This window comes from Drosophila serrata, unplaced genomic scaffold, assembly GCF_035046125.1.
Source record: "Drosophila serrata isolate PLE 108 unplaced genomic scaffold, ASM3504612v1 contig_8, whole genome shotgun sequence".
NCBI lineage: Eukaryota > Metazoa > Arthropoda > Insecta > Diptera > Drosophilidae > Drosophila > Drosophila serrata.
In genome coordinates, this window is record NW_028256906.1 from 266,331 (window position 1) to 282,249 (window position 15,919).

The 15,919-nt window shown below is 42.3% G+C and overlaps 4 protein-coding genes across 7 annotated transcripts; 2 read left to right on the forward strand and 2 right to left on the reverse strand.

Annotated features, from left to right (window-relative positions):
• The first annotated feature begins 2,942 nt into the window (after positions 1–2,942).
• Positions 2,943–6,998, forward strand: Hexo2 (beta-hexosaminidase 2). 2 transcript variants are annotated; one of them, XM_020952838.2, is made up of 3 exons: positions 2,943–3,274; positions 4,994–6,531; positions 6,595–6,998. In XM_020952838.2, the coding sequence occupies exons 1-3, from the start codon at positions 3,156–3,158 to the stop codon at positions 6,774–6,776; spliced, it is 1,839 nt and encodes a 612-aa protein (XP_020808497.2). In that variant the 5' UTR covers positions 2,943–3,155; the 3' UTR covers positions 6,777–6,998. The 2 variants fall into 2 exon arrangements, with proteins under 2 accessions (XP_020808497.2, XP_086682408.1); XM_086826282.1 differs by lacking the exon at positions 2,943–3,274 and adding an exon at positions 3,304–3,498.
• On the reverse strand, positions 6,976–10,485 carry LOC110184345 (uncharacterized). Of its 2 annotated transcripts, none has more exons than XM_020952840.2 (3): positions 10,194–10,485; positions 9,325–9,924; positions 6,976–7,938 (listed from the first exon to the last, which is right to left on the reverse strand). In XM_020952840.2, the coding sequence occupies exons 2-3, from the start codon at positions 9,789–9,791 to the stop codon at positions 7,131–7,133; spliced, it is 1,275 nt and encodes a 424-aa protein (XP_020808499.2). In that variant the 5' UTR covers positions 9,792–9,924; positions 10,194–10,485; the 3' UTR covers positions 6,976–7,130. The 2 variants fall into 2 exon arrangements, with proteins under 2 accessions (XP_020808499.2, XP_086682454.1); XM_086826328.1 differs by having other exon boundaries at positions 10,158–10,408.
• Positions 9,993–12,400, forward strand: LOC110184344 (ribosome biogenesis factor Nop53). Of its 2 annotated transcripts, XM_086826305.1 has the most exons (6): positions 9,993–10,074; positions 10,502–10,730; positions 10,796–10,969; positions 11,041–11,361; positions 11,430–11,831; positions 11,893–12,400. In XM_086826305.1, the coding sequence occupies exons 2-6, from the start codon at positions 10,603–10,605 to the stop codon at positions 12,290–12,292; spliced, it is 1,425 nt and encodes a 474-aa protein (XP_086682431.1). In that variant the 5' UTR covers positions 9,993–10,074; positions 10,502–10,602; the 3' UTR covers positions 12,293–12,400. The 2 variants fall into 2 exon arrangements, with proteins under 2 accessions (XP_086682431.1, XP_020808498.2); XM_020952839.2 differs by lacking the exon at positions 9,993–10,074 and having other exon boundaries at positions 10,464–10,730.
• Positions 12,294–15,792, reverse strand: l(1)G0020 (RNA cytidine acetyltransferase l(1)G0020). The gene is made up of 4 exons (XM_020952836.2): positions 15,444–15,792; positions 14,935–15,382; positions 12,623–14,871; positions 12,294–12,539 (listed from the first exon to the last, which is right to left on the reverse strand). Exons 1-4 carry the CDS (start codon positions 15,644–15,646, stop codon positions 12,413–12,415), a joined length of 3,027 nt encoding a protein of 1,008 aa, XP_020808495.2. The 5' UTR covers positions 15,647–15,792; the 3' UTR covers positions 12,294–12,412.
• Positions 15,793–15,919: the final 127 nt, after the last annotated feature.

Consider the following 15,919-nt stretch of genomic DNA (forward strand, 5'->3'; position numbering starts at 1 on the left):
TAAAGATTTGAGTGTTAATTTATCAAAAAGAAATATAAAGTATACAGAAGATTTCTAATTTGTGAACTATTGGATACATATTGCAAATTTTAAAGTATTTTTAGCATTAAAAAAATGTATTATTTTTGCAAAAATAAATTATTTGTGATCAGGTTATGTTTCAAATTATCTTCGTATTTTTATCTCAGTGCATCAGGCCTTGCATCTGTGCATCTGCATTGTCCTGGAGCGACAGGAGGCGCCAAGTCAGAAAGGATGGGCAGCTGCAGCTGCTACTCATCATGATGCTACTACTACTACTGCCTACATACCGACTCCCGTTCCAGCTCCTGATCCTGGTCTTCGTCCTGGTCCTGCTGCTGGTCCTTTCTGCTCCTTTCCTCCCCCCATACTGGGAATCCTCGTTCAGGACCTGGTGTCCGAGTTGGGCAAAACTCATTTGCCCTGCTCACATGTGTGTGAATCCCCCTAGAGATGGAAGCTTAGGAAAAATATCTCAGCTTATATTGAGGAAAGTGAAATACAAATTATACCTTTAAATTATAAATACAACAAATAAATAAATAATAATAAAATAAATTAAATATTTAAGATAAACAATTGTGAGTATTAAGTTAAAGGGAGTTTTCAAAAACAAGTTTACAATTCATCCCAGTAGAGTTTTCAAGTTAAATTATAATATAAGTAGTATTATGTGGTGAATATGTAGATTGAGGTGAGTATTTAAACCGTGGAGAGTATTTAGGTATAACATTTTTTAAGTAAAAACTATTGCATTAAGTGCATCCATCTCAATCTTTCCATTTAACCATCGCACACTCCTTTTTAATTATTATAATTTTACATTCTAAGCACACACAGTTATACCCAGACCCACACATGCTCTACAGGCTACAACAATGGGCGCAAAAACAACAAATAATAATAATAAAAAAAAAAACATAAAATAAAACAAGAACAACACACACAATAGACGAAGGCGGCGCTATCGCATAATTCAAAATTCATTTGGAAGGCGCACAAAAGGCGCCCATGGAAATAAAATGGGAATGGAAATGGAATTGGAATTGGAATTCAAGCCAGCAACCACATAATAATACATATTATTAATATATAAAAAAAAGGGAGAGATGATAAAGAGTGAGAGAGGACGAGCACTGGGCAGCCATAAGAACTAGATGTGTGAATGCCGAATACAATAAAATAATAATCAACAATGCCCAGTCACTCACACACAAATATTATTTTCTTTTTTAATATATTTTCCAACATGCTCCAACATTTTATCGAAACAATAATGAGGGTGCAAGTACAGTGCGTTTCACAGATATTAAGGAAGACTATATTATTCGAATAAGCTTAAATCAGACTAGTTTAGGTATTTAAAATATCATAATATCAATTTTAAATATTTTCTTTGAATAATACAAAAAGTATTAGGAATATTAAGCTGTTATTTTAAATATTTTCATTAAATTATACAAGAAGTATTAGGAATATTAAGCTGTAAGCAGTAAGAAGAAAAATTACAGCAAAAAAATAATCATTTTTGGGTTCAAAGGATTTGTATCTTGTATCTAATGACAATTATTAATTAAATATTTAACGTACTTAACACAGATCTAAATGTACACTCATATTGTTTTTTAGTGGTGAAACGTAGTGTATTTTACGATAATAAAGGAATGAATTTTATTGGAAAACAAATTTTAATCTGAAACAAAGTTGAATACAAAAAGTATCCTGTATCTTTTGCGGGGAGTTTTTTTATGATCAATTCACTAACTTATATAGAATCTCAGACTGTTGCTCCCCGTCTATATACATTCAAAATTTATCAAATAAATACGCTTTACCTTATCAAATCATTTTCGATTTGCCACATTTAACTTTCAGCAGAGCTTTTCTTCTTTTTTTTCTGATAATCACCCATAATATTAGGCATGTGTTTGCGATATGCCAAACTGAGCAATATTGTGATTTTACCATCCAATCTTTATCTATAAAGATAAGACACTTTGTTCTATGAAATAAATATATAATTAATTTTATAAACATATGTATAAATAAATAAAACATATTTACAATATATGTATAATTTCCATTAAATTTTATGTTCCTATTTGTAATCCAATGTTTATCTATAGATATAAGAAAATTAACACTCGAATCATATAGGTATACTCTTCCTATAGAATTTCAATTTCCATTGAATGCTAATGACAGTTTCGAAATGGATCTACAATTTTAATTAAAGAGCATTTACATTTCTTATTTTCTTGTTTTTTTTTTGGCATTAAACTTACTGGCAGCTTTCTGCCCATGGTTTTATTGTCGTTGTTGTTTTTCCCGTTGCGGTTCTTTTACTGTACATATATATGTATATGTATATATATATATATTATATTTTATCACTCACCCCACGATTTCCGTATGTGGGCCACACATAGCAGGGGGTGCGGTGGGCCTAAGAGAGCGAGGGGGAAATTCTGATTCTTATTCCAGTGCCCTACACAGAGAGAAGAAGAATCAGAGAGAATTATTTCATTGAGTATAAAGTATGTGTATCTTTAGATTCGAAGTATTTATAAAATGTAACTACACTCATACGTTTGTTTCGAAAAATATTTAAATAGGATTATATTTTGTCTAAATTTACACATAGAATACGAAAAATAACGCATTAAATTCTATACATTTTGTTGTCACCCAATTATTAAGAGGATATGCATAAATTTAGAAATTGTACAATCACATTCTTAAGGGGTGTGTGTTCATATCCGGTTGAAAAGGATCCGGTTTTTTTCTGTGCAACTATCTCACACACTCTCTCTCTATTTCTCATTCTCTGCCGCTGTGTGTTATCCACCCGCTCTCCGATTCCGTTATCCGCACTCTCTCCCCCGCTTTTTAATTCTGTCGTTAAGCTCGGCTTCGCTTTTAATTCGGCTTCGGCGTTGCTTCGCCGTTGTTGTTGTAGTTGTTGTTGCGCGCCACAACTGCAAGTGAAATTTTTCGCCCAGTTTCGTTTGTTTCATTTGTCATTTTCCTTTTCGATTGAGTTCGGTTCGGTTTTGTTTTGCTCCGCTTTCCGAGAGTGCTTGCATGAATAAATAAAAGCTAGCGGCGCAGCTGCGGAGCGCTTAGAAAGGAAGATGCGGTTCAGCGGCTACAACCGTTATCATTGCTCCACCTTCGCCTCCCTCTGCCTCTGCCTCGCAGTTGGGGCTGCGCTGACGCAGGCGGACGATGCCGACGTCGACACCGCCAGCAGGTTTGTGTCTCCACAACAACAAAAAGTACAAGAAATATCTATAGTTGCATATGAAAAGTCAAGAAAAGTCGCTTTCGCGAAACTGTGGAAATGCAATTAGCATGAAAAATTGCACCCAACTAAACTCAATTTGTGTGCAAAGTGAAAGCGTAGGCGGAAAATGCGGGTGAAAACAATAGAGATATCGCAAAGTGGCAAAGAAAAGGAATTATTTAAACAAATCAGTAAATATTTCCTAATAACCAAAAATAACATTTTTAAACTTGGTTTAACAATATTTACATTAAAAATACAATTTAAAGTGCCTAAAAATAACAGAAAACAATAATAGTGTATAACGGTTTTAGTATATTATTTTTTGTTCAGTGATCTGAAATATATTTGTGATTTTTAAAACGAAATTTAAATCAAGTTACGTTTTGCAAATGAAACTATAAATTTGTTTAAATAAGTTTTTGAATTAAAAACCAGCCATAAAAAATACGATTTTTGTAGAAAACAATTGTGTTCTGTTCTCATTCAGATTTTTAAGTCTTTGTTAAAAAAAATATACTTAAATATATATATAAAATGCAGTATTGATAACGGATTGCACATTTCTTAAGATATAATGAAATATAAAACAAGAAAGGAAGGCACGAAACCAATATATTTTTATATGTTCATTTTATAAGGAAAATCAAATTAAAAAAATACCATAACTCAGCCAAAACAGCGTTAATTTTAATTCGGAAAACATTTCTGTGCTAGTTTTTATTAGGTTAAAAAATCTGCATACTCAATTTTAAATTATAAAAGAATTAAAATTTTCGCCACTTTTTTACGATTTTAACGATGTAACCCCTTATAAAATTTTGAAAAAATGTGAAAAATTGTTTTCGGCCAAATAATGGTTAGATCGACTCGGCTTTTGATGCTGATCAAGAATATATATGATTTATAGGGTCGGAAATGACTCCTTCACTACTCTGCGAGGGTTAAATGAAACAATATTATATAGGAAAATTGCATTTAATGACTAATACATATTACACCTTTAACCAATTATCTTAAAAAACAGCTGCTTTTCTTAACTCTATAATTTTTAAAGCTTGCAAAAAATAAGGTAATTAAAAAGTCTTTAATTGTGAACAACTTTAAAGGTTGTAAAAAATAATGAAGTAATTAAAACGTATTTCATTTTAACGAGTGTTTAACTAGTGAATTTATGTTTTTTGCAATCACTTATTATTTTTGCTATTAAGTTATTTTTGTGGCACTTCCTCGATAAACTTGTATATATGTAGATAAGGTCTTATCGTCACTCATGGCAATTTTAATATATAGAAAACACAGTTCCCTACAGAAAGTAGGCTACATTTTGTTTACTAAAAATAATCTTTACCATACAATTTTATTGTATAAATTAATTATTTATACTTTTGGTATTTATATTATTATAATTCTGTATTTATTTCATTTTAAACGTTTACTATACATAAGGATTAACTATTTTTTTAACTAGACCAAGCCTAGAAAGCCCATTTTCAAGATCAGATCTCTGTGTTTCAGAAAATTAGACAAAAAACCCTTAGCTTTCTCGACAAGGGATTCAAATTTAATAAATAGTCGAATACCCTTTACATTTGAAAGAGACATCTCAATGGATTGTACTAATATTTTTCTATATATTTTTAATTAATTAATTTTGAACAAACCCTCCCTTTTTCACCTTTCCAGGAAGTGGCTATGCAGCCAGACGGAGTTCTGTACACCGGAGGCGGAACGGGTGCAGGGCGTGCACTATGGTTCCGAACGTTTTGAGAGCCAGCGGGATTGTCGATTGTCCTGCGGAAAGTATGGAGCTATCTGGCCCATGCCCACGGGTAAGGAGTGCACCATATCGAACGATCGAGTTCGCTTTGATCCCTGGAAGGTGCGATTCCATGTGGTGGCACCCGGCGAGGCGGCTACGCAATTTTTAAGGGAAACCAATCGTCTGTTTGTCTCCAACCTGCTGAAGGAATGCACTCGAAACTGTACGCTGGAGAGCAGTAAGCAGATCCTGGTGAGGGCCACGGTGGCTAATGAAACCCTGATCCTGGACTGGGCCACCGATGAGAGTTATGCGCTGGTGGTGCGCACCACAGACACGGCCACGTTTGTGGATATCCAGGCGGGAACGGTGTACGGAGCACGTCATGCCTTCGAAACGTTGACAAACTTGGTCGCCGGTAGTGTGTCCAATGGTCTGCTGATGGTATCAGCGGCCAATATCACCGATCGTCCAGTCTATCCACATCGCGGTGTTCTCCTGGACTCAGCCCGGAACTTTGTGCCTCTGAAATTCCTGAGGAGTACACTGGATGCGATGGCGGCCAGTAAGATGAATGTGCTCCACTGGCATGTGGTGGACACGCATAGTTTCCCGCTGGAAATCACCAGAGTGCCCGAAATGCAGCGCTATGGAGCATATTCCACGTCGCAATCATACTCCCGTCAGGATGCTCTCAATCTGGTGAAGTATGCCCGCCTTCGTGGTATTCGCATTTTGATCGAGATCGATGGTCCTTCGCATGCCGGCAATGGATGGCAATGGGGTCCAGCTGCCGGTCTGGGCAATATGTCTGTGTGCCTGAATGAGTCGCCTTGGCGGCAATTCTGTGTCCAACCGCCATGCGGACAACTGAATCCCCTCAATGATCACATGTACGCCGTAATGAAGGAGATTTTCGAAGATGTTGCTGAACTGGGAGCACCGGAGGAAACCCTGCACATGGGCGGCGATGAGGTGTTCCTGCCGTGCTGGAATAATACCGCTGAGATTCGGAACGGTATGCGGGAACGGGGCTATGATCTCAGTGAACAGAGCTTCCTGCGCCTGTGGTCACAATTCCATCAGAAGAATCTCAATTCCTGGGACGAGATCAATGAGCGCATGTTCCCGGACATTAAGGAGCCCAAGCCGGTGATCATTTGGTCCAGCCACCTCACCAATCCCAAGTACATCGAAGCCTATTTGCCCAAGGAGCGGTTCATAATTCAAACCTGGGTCGATTCATCGGATCCTCTCAACCGGGAGCTGTTGCAGCGTGGATATCGCCTGATTGTGTCCACCAAGAATGCCTGGTATCTGGATCACGGATTCTGGGGCAGCACTTCCTATTACAACTGGCGCACTGTGTACTCCAGTGGTATGCCCGTTGCCCGGAATAAGGATCAGGTTCTTGGTGGCGAGGTGTGCATGTGGAGCGAGTACGTGGACCAAAACTCATTGGGTAAGTATACCTGAAATTAAAAGAACGAAATCAATTAGTAATGACCGATCCAATCTCTTACAGAATCTCGCATTTGGCCAAGGGCCGGAGCAGCCGCTGAACGTTTGTGGTCTGATCCAAAATCATCGGTATTATTGGCCCAAAGGAGATTCTATCGGTATCGCGAGCGACTTTTGGCCCGTGGCATTCATGCGGATGCAGTGACGCCGCACTGGTGTGTCCTCCATGAAGGCATGTGCCTTTAACTGGTCATTCCACTGCTTTCCCTCAACAGGCAACAGGCTGCCGAGTTCCGAGTCCTGCTGCAGATCAAGCATTAGCTCCAGCAACCAGCACTGTGTACATATATGCCCTTTTCAGCCTAGATGTTATATATACACTTATTCATCAGTTATATCTTATATCTTATAAAGATTGTGTTCTCTCATTTAAAATCAGTAAAAGTTATGTTAACAATGTTGAAGCTATATATTTTGTACATGCATCATAATGGTTACATGGATAAATTCTGCAATACTAAATGATCTTGATTTGATCGTGGAAAAAGAAGGGGCGCACAGGTAGGCGGTCCCAGAAATTATTGCCCCAATACGAACTTCCTACTTGATGTAGCCCTGATCGATGGCATGCTTGAAGATATCGGCCAGTCGTTGCTGCTTGCTGGTATCCGTGAACGGCGTTAGGTTCCACACGTCCGTAAGAATGGCATTCTCCTGAATGCTATCCAAATCGGCCACCTCCTCGTCCTCCATCATGGTCATGGGCAGGGATTCAATGCCCATGCCGCAACCAAAGCGTCCGAAATTCTTCAGCTCCTCCTGCAGTGAGTCCCACGAAATAACGGCCTCGGCATCACCACCCAAATCACGGATCAACTCCTGGGCACTCTCCAAATAGGCTCGCAGCAGTGAATCGTAGTGCTGCTCACGCAGCTCCTGGCTGGTGCATGAATAGACGAAGAAGCTCAGATCCAGGGCCAGAGACGAGCATCTTGCCAGCTGGAAATCAATGATAATGATCTTCTCCGACTTGCCCTGCTCATCGTATTTGGTCAGGAAGTTGGGAGTCCAGCAATCGCCGTGCCCGAAGACACTCAGCTTGGAGCGCGTGGACACCAGATTGATCAAATCATCGAAGAGTGGCGGCTGCAGGAAGTTGTCGCTAATGGTCTCGTACTTGCTATTCGGATAGATATGCGTTATGGCATCCTTGGCCACATTCTCGGCCAGCAGCAGGAATTTTGTGTACCACTCCCGGGTGTGTTCGCCGTAATATGTCTCCTCCAGGGAAGCGGCCGCCTTTTCAAAGTTCTCATGATCCAGGGCATTGAAGGCAAGAGCCACGCCATGGAAACGACCCAGGGTTTTCATCGTCAATAGGGCATCTTCCAAAGAAATGTAGTCCTGGCTGTAAAACAATGGAATAAAGGAATTATAATTAGATTGGGAAAAGGAAATGCTAATGTAAACTAATTAAGAGTTGCTTTAAAAAATTTTATAGATTTTAAAAATGTTTTTTTTATAGGTTTTTTAAGGGTATTTGTATACCTCTGCAGGGTATTGTAATTATAGTCAGGAGCTTGTAACTATATTCTTGATCACCATTAGCAGGGGAGTCTTCCTAGACATTATTTGGTAGAAAAAAATTTTACTCAATTTTTTCAAAATTTTTTAAGGGGCTACATCGTTAAAATTTAAAAAAAAAAATGAATTTTTGTACATTTTACATTGAGAATGCAGATTTATTAACCTATTAAAAACTAATGCAGGGCAGCTTTAAGAATTGAAATTAATGAATTTTTGGCTTTGATATGAATTTTTTTAAATTTTGGTTTGTCGAAAAAATTTGCATATAAAAATATAGCTAATATCGATGAAAAATGGTATTGCACCTTTAATAAGAAGCTTAAAAGAGTGTGAAGGAGCCATTTCCGACCCCACAAATCATATATATTCTTGATCAACATCAACAGGAGAGTCTTTTTAGACATTATTTGGTAAAAAAAAATGTACTCAATTTTTTCAAAAATTTTTAAGGGGCTACATCGTCAAAATTAAAAAAAAAAAATTGGCAAAATTTTAAATTTGTTTAAATTTAAAATTGAGTATGCAGATTTGTTAACCTAATAATAACTAGTACAGAACAGCTTTTCGAATTGAAATTAATGCACTTTTGGCTTAGTTATGAGTTTTTTAACACATTAATTTGACGAAAAAATGTCTTTGAAATAATATATAATAATCAGGAATAGTTTTCAATTATCTTATCATCCGGGAAAACTACATTTTGTTTGTTAAAAAGGGTGAAAACAAACAAATTTCTTATAGATCCTAATCTCTGACTGATTATGTGCAAGTTTATCACTGATTGTGAACTATTTGTTTGATAAGATTCTAATATATTAAATAAATAATATACTTATAATCCCTTCCTGGTTAATTTTCCAAATTAAAATCTAATAGAATGATAAGTAATATATAGGAAATGAGCGCAGCATATGCCAAAACCAAAGCTTTCTATGTACGATCAAGAACTATGACATTTAAAACCTTTAATTAAAACTAAAATATGCTTATTTCTGCAATTATCATTGATAGCTTTATCGGAGACTTAATGATTAGACCAGACCAAGCAAACTGAATAAATAAGACTAGACTTTCTAATAAACAGATTAGAAAAATAACTTAACATATTTAAACAGCTTGCCCCACAAAGACACGTCAGTTTTTTGGGGACATCTATATCTATATCTAACATAACATTATTAATAATGTTTCAGATAGAAAAACTCACCGCACAGGAGCCCTGTAGCCCCTTGGACCCACATCCTCTAGGGCAATAAAATCATTGACTCCGTCACAGAGCGATGCCACACATCTGGGATACTCCACAAACGGATGCTTGGCCTGGGGCTTACGCGACTTCTGGAAAGCCTCAATGGCCGGGATGACCTTGGTGTAAAAGTTGATCTCGTTGCGGAAGAATATCACCGATCGGAACAGTCGGCGACGGTGGAGGTTGTCCGGCATGGCCTTCACAATCACACTGACCTCCACGGGTTTCTCCTCCCCATCCTCCTCCTTCACACCGTAGATGGTTATGCGGAAGACGCGGCTCAGGTAGGCATCGCCCTTCTTGCCACTCGGCCCAAACTTGTACGAGGTGTGACGTGTACCGCCCACATTCTGGATGATCTCGTCCAGCGTCGCCTCGGAGAACTTGGAGGAAATGTCCGCGAAACTGGGGAAAGTAGCGCTCATTTTGACGATTACGATGCGTCTGTCGTTGCCGGGGGAACTCGATCGGCTATTTGTAACAAATTAAACTATTTATTCTGGCAGAGGGATAGATAACACGTAGTAATCAGCGACAGCACAAGACGAGTAGCGAAAACTGTAAAAAAATAGAACAAAATACGGTAAATACTCGCTAGAGCCAACCCGTTATTTGAGCTTTTTCTTAATTAATCGAGTGAGGTATTCTGAGAGATGTTTTTTCTCTCGTTACAATAATAGACTAATCAGAATTCTCGGGTAATAAAAGGTACAACATTAAATCAACTGCGAGTGTTCACTGTGGCAATAAAAAAAAGAACAAATCACAAAATAACAACAACGTTTGTTTACCGCTTTTTGTTTGGTACACGTCAGTCTTTCTCTTACCGGCATTTTTTTTTTTGTTATTGCCGGAGCGTGATGCGTGTTCTGATTTACGCTATTCCGGTGACGACGTCTGATCTGCTCTTTAATGGGTTTGCCCCTTTAACCGCCAGCTCACAAGTGGTTGTTAGTTTGCTTTTGTCTTTTTTTGCAATTATAAATTAAGCGTGCAACAATTGCTACTAGATGTTGTTGCTGTTGAAATAAAATACCAATATATGGATTTTTTCTGGTATTTTTTTGTTATGTTATTTAACATTTTACAATTTTACACTTCTCATCGATGCATCGATGTAAATTATCGGAATCAGTGCCGTACAGCACCCGAAAAGCAGTGTTGGAAAGCGTGGTCCGAAGATTGCACGTGGGGAACTTGTTATTTCTCCCGCATTGCAAATAATAATCTGTAGAAATGACTGCCGTGGAGCCTGGGACGAAGAGGAAGCGCATCTCGAAGAAAAACAAGTCCGCGTGGCGCAAGACAGACATTCAGGATGTGGAGCAGTTCCTCGAAGACCAGCGCCAGGAGGAGCGTGTCGGGTGAGTTTGCGACCAAAACAATGCCGCAAGCACGAGCTCAACGACAAGTTGCCATCCAATTTCAGGTCATTTGCGGACAAAAAGGATGAAGATATGTTCGTGGAGGATGCTTCGCCTCAGAAAGCCAAGACCTCGGTGCTGAGTGTGAAGCAGAAGAGGAAGCTGAACGCCAAGAAGCCGATGCGGAGTCATCAGGCATTGGAAAACACATCTAAGGTCCAGGATCCCATAGTAAAGCGGTAAGTCCTGGCTTGGACAGCCTTCCTCAGGCGAATACAACTCATGTTTATAAAATTATCAATTATCACAGCAATCATGTAAAGCAGAAGAAGAACGGCCGCAACATTGAGCTGGAGGTGTGCAATCCCACCAAGCCGCGTCATCGTCAGGCCAACAGCGATCGCGTTGCTTACTACGGCAAGCTGGAGCAGCGTCTGGAGGCCAAGAAGAACAAGAAGGTTGTGGCCGACAAGGATATTTGGCAGGAGGTTGACTTCCGTGACGCGATACCAGGATTGAAGGATGAAAAGGGTTGGATCAGTCGGGAATTGGCCGTTCATACAGCCGGAAATATTGGCAAGAAGGTGGTGAAGACGCATGCCAGCTTGCACCACAAGACCACCAGGGCAAAGTATGAAAATGAGCCGCATTTGTGGCATAAAATGATGATTAACAGGCTTCCTTCTCTCAATTTTATAGGAAATTTGAGCTGCCGCATCCGGGTATGAGTTACAATCCTTCAGCTGAAGATCACCAGGCGCTCATCGACCAGGTGGTGGAGCGTGAGCAGGGCATTATCAAGAAGGAGCAGCATTTAAAGCGTGTGACCACCAGCATGTTCTCCAAGGTGACGCCCGAGGAGCGGGACAAGCGTCATCTGCAGGAAATGAGTCAGGGCATTGAGGATGAGGAGAATGCTGAGGAGCAGGAGCAGGAGAATGAGGAGCAGGATGCCGATAAGCCTTATCACACAATCAATGCTCCAGTCGAGAATAAGAAGAAGAGCAAGCAGGCACGCCGCAATGAGCTCAAGCAGAAAGAGCTGCAGCGCCAAACGGAACTGAAGAGGAAGCTCAAGCAACAGACGGCAGATCTGATACGGTAGGGATTATTATTATATCATAAATTATCTAGAATACAATCGAAATTATTACCTGTAAAGCATCAAATCGATTCGCCACGAGCTGGACGAGGAGGAGGAGGATCTAAACGATCTCAAGAAGCGTCGCAAGCAGCGTGCCGAGAAGGCAAAGTTCGAGCCCAAGCGTCTGGGGCGGCACAAGTTCGAGGAGCCCGATGTGGATGTCAATCTGCCCGAGGATATAGCCGGCAATCTGCGCAACGTGAAGACGGAGAGCAGCCTGTTGAAGGACCGCTTCCATATGCTGCAGCGTAACAATATGCTTCCCACGACGAAGGCCGTCAGCAGAAAGAAGGCCAAGGTCAAGAAGTATCTCCGCAATTCCCACAAGGAGCCGGGAGTCAGCTACCAGGATCTGAAGGAGCGTCGCAAGGTTGCCGCTGCTGCCGCCAAGGCGGGTACGCCCACCATCAAGATATAGGTCGATTAAGTGCTCTTTTTATTTTGAAACGGAGCTTATAACGAAATGTATGTACTTTTCTATATAGCATTAAAAACTACATTATTTTTTCCCCCCTAAACAAAAAAACAATGCCTGTATCTAGATCAGGGACTTTCCCTGATTGCGTTTTAGCTTGGGATTGTTCTTCTTTTTCTTTTTAGACAGCGGAGCAGCCAGATCCCGGTCCTCGGGCAGGTCCATTGGTCCATCCAAGCGCTTGACGCCACTGAAACGAAAGAGAGAGAGAATGGCAGGGTCAATTTTTGTATCCTCCTCCAGTCTGCATTCATTCAAAAACATTACATTTACCTCTTGACGGAGAGCAGCCCGCTGCCACCGCCCGCTGATGCTGATCCATTGGTTTGCAGGGCCTTGGACCAGTCCTCCTCGCTGCCCTTGATCTGGAATTCGTCCAGCTGCTCGGCCTTCAGTCGCTTGAGCTCCTTGCGTTGCTGCTTGCTCAGCTTTTGGGCCGTTTCATCCAGTTCCTTGTCGAGAGACAGACTCAGTGGCTGCAGTTCCTCGCCCGTGGTCAGGTCGGCCTCCTTCAGCATTCCGCCTTCGATGTGTTCCTCGAGTATGGATCTAAAGCACTTATTGCACCGCTTCATGGCATCAAAGAACTTGGCCAAAAGCTGGTTACCCGGCATATTGAGCTCCAGACCGAGGGCATCCACTGATTTACCCTGAACGCCTACAGCCAGGAGAATACCCTGCTGCACCAGATCCAGCTGCAGTCCCTCGATCCGTCCCTGGAAATACAGCTGAGCGATATCCGTCAGTAGATCGAGGATCAACCGGAACTCGGACTGTTGGCGGGCATAACTCTCCAGGCGCTGCAGATCGTGCGGCAGAAAGTAGACGTCCAGCATGGGCTTGTCCAGATGCTCCACTTGGGACTGTTCCACAATCTTATTCTTGAGCAGGGCCAGGCACAGTTTCGTCTCAAACTCCCGGAACGTCTTGCCCATAAGCTTGAGTACTCGCCGTCGGAAGTCCCGGAAATAGAGCGGCAGCCAGGAGCCTTCACTAATGGTGTGCAGCATGATGCAGCTGTGTTCGGCGGTCAGTTCGTTGGATTTCTGGCTTAGATACACGGGCACAAAGCCGGCTCCCTTCCAGAATTTCAACAGCTCGGAGGTGAGGCCATAGGAGGTTCCAATATAGTCCACAGATTCCGGGGTGCGTTCATGCAGGCGCTGCAGAAGGGTGGGTATGCGACTCCTGGGTCGGATCTGCTCCTTGAGCAGGCTCAGCTGCTCCTCCTCCACCTCCTCTATGCCGGCTTTGGCACTCTTGTTGGCAGGAACATCATCGATATTGGTAAACTTATTTCCATAGTAATCCTTCAGCAGTTGAATGGCCCGCTTGCCGTAGCCCATTCGCTGGTAGTTCGGATGCGTTGCCACTCGCACTATCCGCACGCCGCCAAGCTTGGGGAAGTCTCGATCTCCGTATTGCTCCGCTATATTCCAGGGTATTAGGTCACCGGCCGCCTTCTTGCCTCTGCCCAGCGAATCGCTGATGCTCTGTGCCGATATCTGACCCTCCAGGGCCACTTGGATAACCACCAGGATCTCGGGTAGGGCGTCCATTCGTTGAACAGGTCCCAGCAGGCAGAAAAGATGGTGCGCCGGTGCATCGCTCATCATCTGCAGGTCGTTCGGTGTGTTCTTGTAGTGCGACGATACATATATGGAGACGAGCCGATGAAGGAAGGCCTCGGCTGCCTTGTGGTACGAGAAGAGAGCATCCCTGTCCACATAGTACAGCTCACAGGCATCGGGCGTGGGACAGCCAGAACTAATGCCAGGCACTGTGCTGGCATCCAGGCATAGTAAATTGATCAGCCACTTTTCAATGTCGTCGTTCTCCTGATAACGGATCGACTCTTCCAGCTTTAGTGGCGGCCTCGCATTGTTATCCTTTTGCAGCTGGGAGATGAGCTTCAAGCTGAGGGATCTGCCGGTGCCCTCGTAGCCATTGATAGTACTCGCCATGAATACCAAATACGGACCAATCATCTTCTTTACCAGCGGCAGGGGAATGGCAGCTGCCTCGTCAATTAGCAGCAGATCGGCAGCGTTCAGGAGATGTGTGTCGCTGGGCGCTATATACTGTATCGTCTGGCGGCTGCTCCTCGTTATATTTATTCTTATGATGGCCTTCTTGTACTCGGCATTCGTGGACCGGATGATTGTGTAGTCGGCATGCTCCTGATACTCCAGCGCATCGAAGCCTTTGAGGACAAACTCGAAGAGTGTGATCAGATTCTCCGGATGTGGCGATGTCACATAGATGTTCACATAGCCAAAGGCCACAGCGGCGGCAATGGACAGGCCAAGAGCAGCCGATTTGCCACGACCACGTGCCGCTGTCAGAGACATTGGCGGCTTCAGTTGCTTATCCACCAAGGCCTCAATGAACTGTGCCACGGCATTCGCTTGGTCGTAGGTCTTGCAGAGATTAACCAAGGCCCCTGCCGGCTGTACATTCAACAGGCTCTCCTTGAGCTCCTTTAAACTGGATTCGTTGGGCGAGCGACCAGCACCATCGGGCTAATAGAAATTAAAGCAAATTTGGTAAATTCCTGAACTTCAATTGAAAATGTACAATCTTACGTTGACCGGCGTCACATTGATGGTCTTGGAGCTCAAAGGCAGCACAGTGAGGTCATCGTTGACCACCAGACAGCGCTGGCAGTCCGCCAGGGACAGGATCAGGCGCTCATTAAACCGACAGGTGACCGTTTGGTGAGCCTCCGTGCGGTAACGCTTGTGCACATCCATGCTCATGGTGTATAGCTGCTTTAGGGACTGCATGGTCTTTAGCAGTAGGATGATCAGGCCGCCGCCCTCCACCGTTTCCACAGTGCGGGCCAGGAGATTTGGTGTCAGTGCCTCAAAGTCTTGCAGCACACAGACGCCGTATGTTCGCCCCAGTATCGCATGCGTTTCGGAGTAGTATCTGCCATGGATGGTGGTGGCCACTCGGAATGAATCGAACAGATCCGCCTCGTTTACATCCACCTTGCCCACGGCTATCTTCTTGGCACGCTTCTTCCCATGGCTACGAAAAGGAAAACTCATCAATTAAAAAGTATTTAAACATTGACCAGGCAGAAACCCACTTCGATATGGCCTCATCCTTGTTCTTGTAGCACCAGAGCACCGTGGGTCGCGCTTTCACTGTGGATTTAGTCAGAATATCGTACAGGATCGGCACCTGGTCGCGCGCCTTATCGCCGATCACAATGAACATGGTGCGGTGGCCCAGCTTCACGCCGTTCTCGATCATCACCCGTATCCGGTTGTCTATTTTCTTCTTCACCATCCTGAATTATGTGTGCTCGTCGCCTTGTGTCCAAATATTCAGAATTTCGATGTAAATAAAGGGAATAAAAAAGGCGGTCTCGAAATGCACGTGTGCGAGTTTTTAAAACTGTAAAATCTGTGTGACCGTGGTAGCAACTTTTCAAATGTACTGCATACGGCTTTGAGAAATGTACTATTCAGTATATATAATATACTATAAAATACCAGCTGCACACTTAAAGTACGGTATAAAGAGAGGAACGAAAGCTGTTTTAGAGAGAGTGAGAGAAAT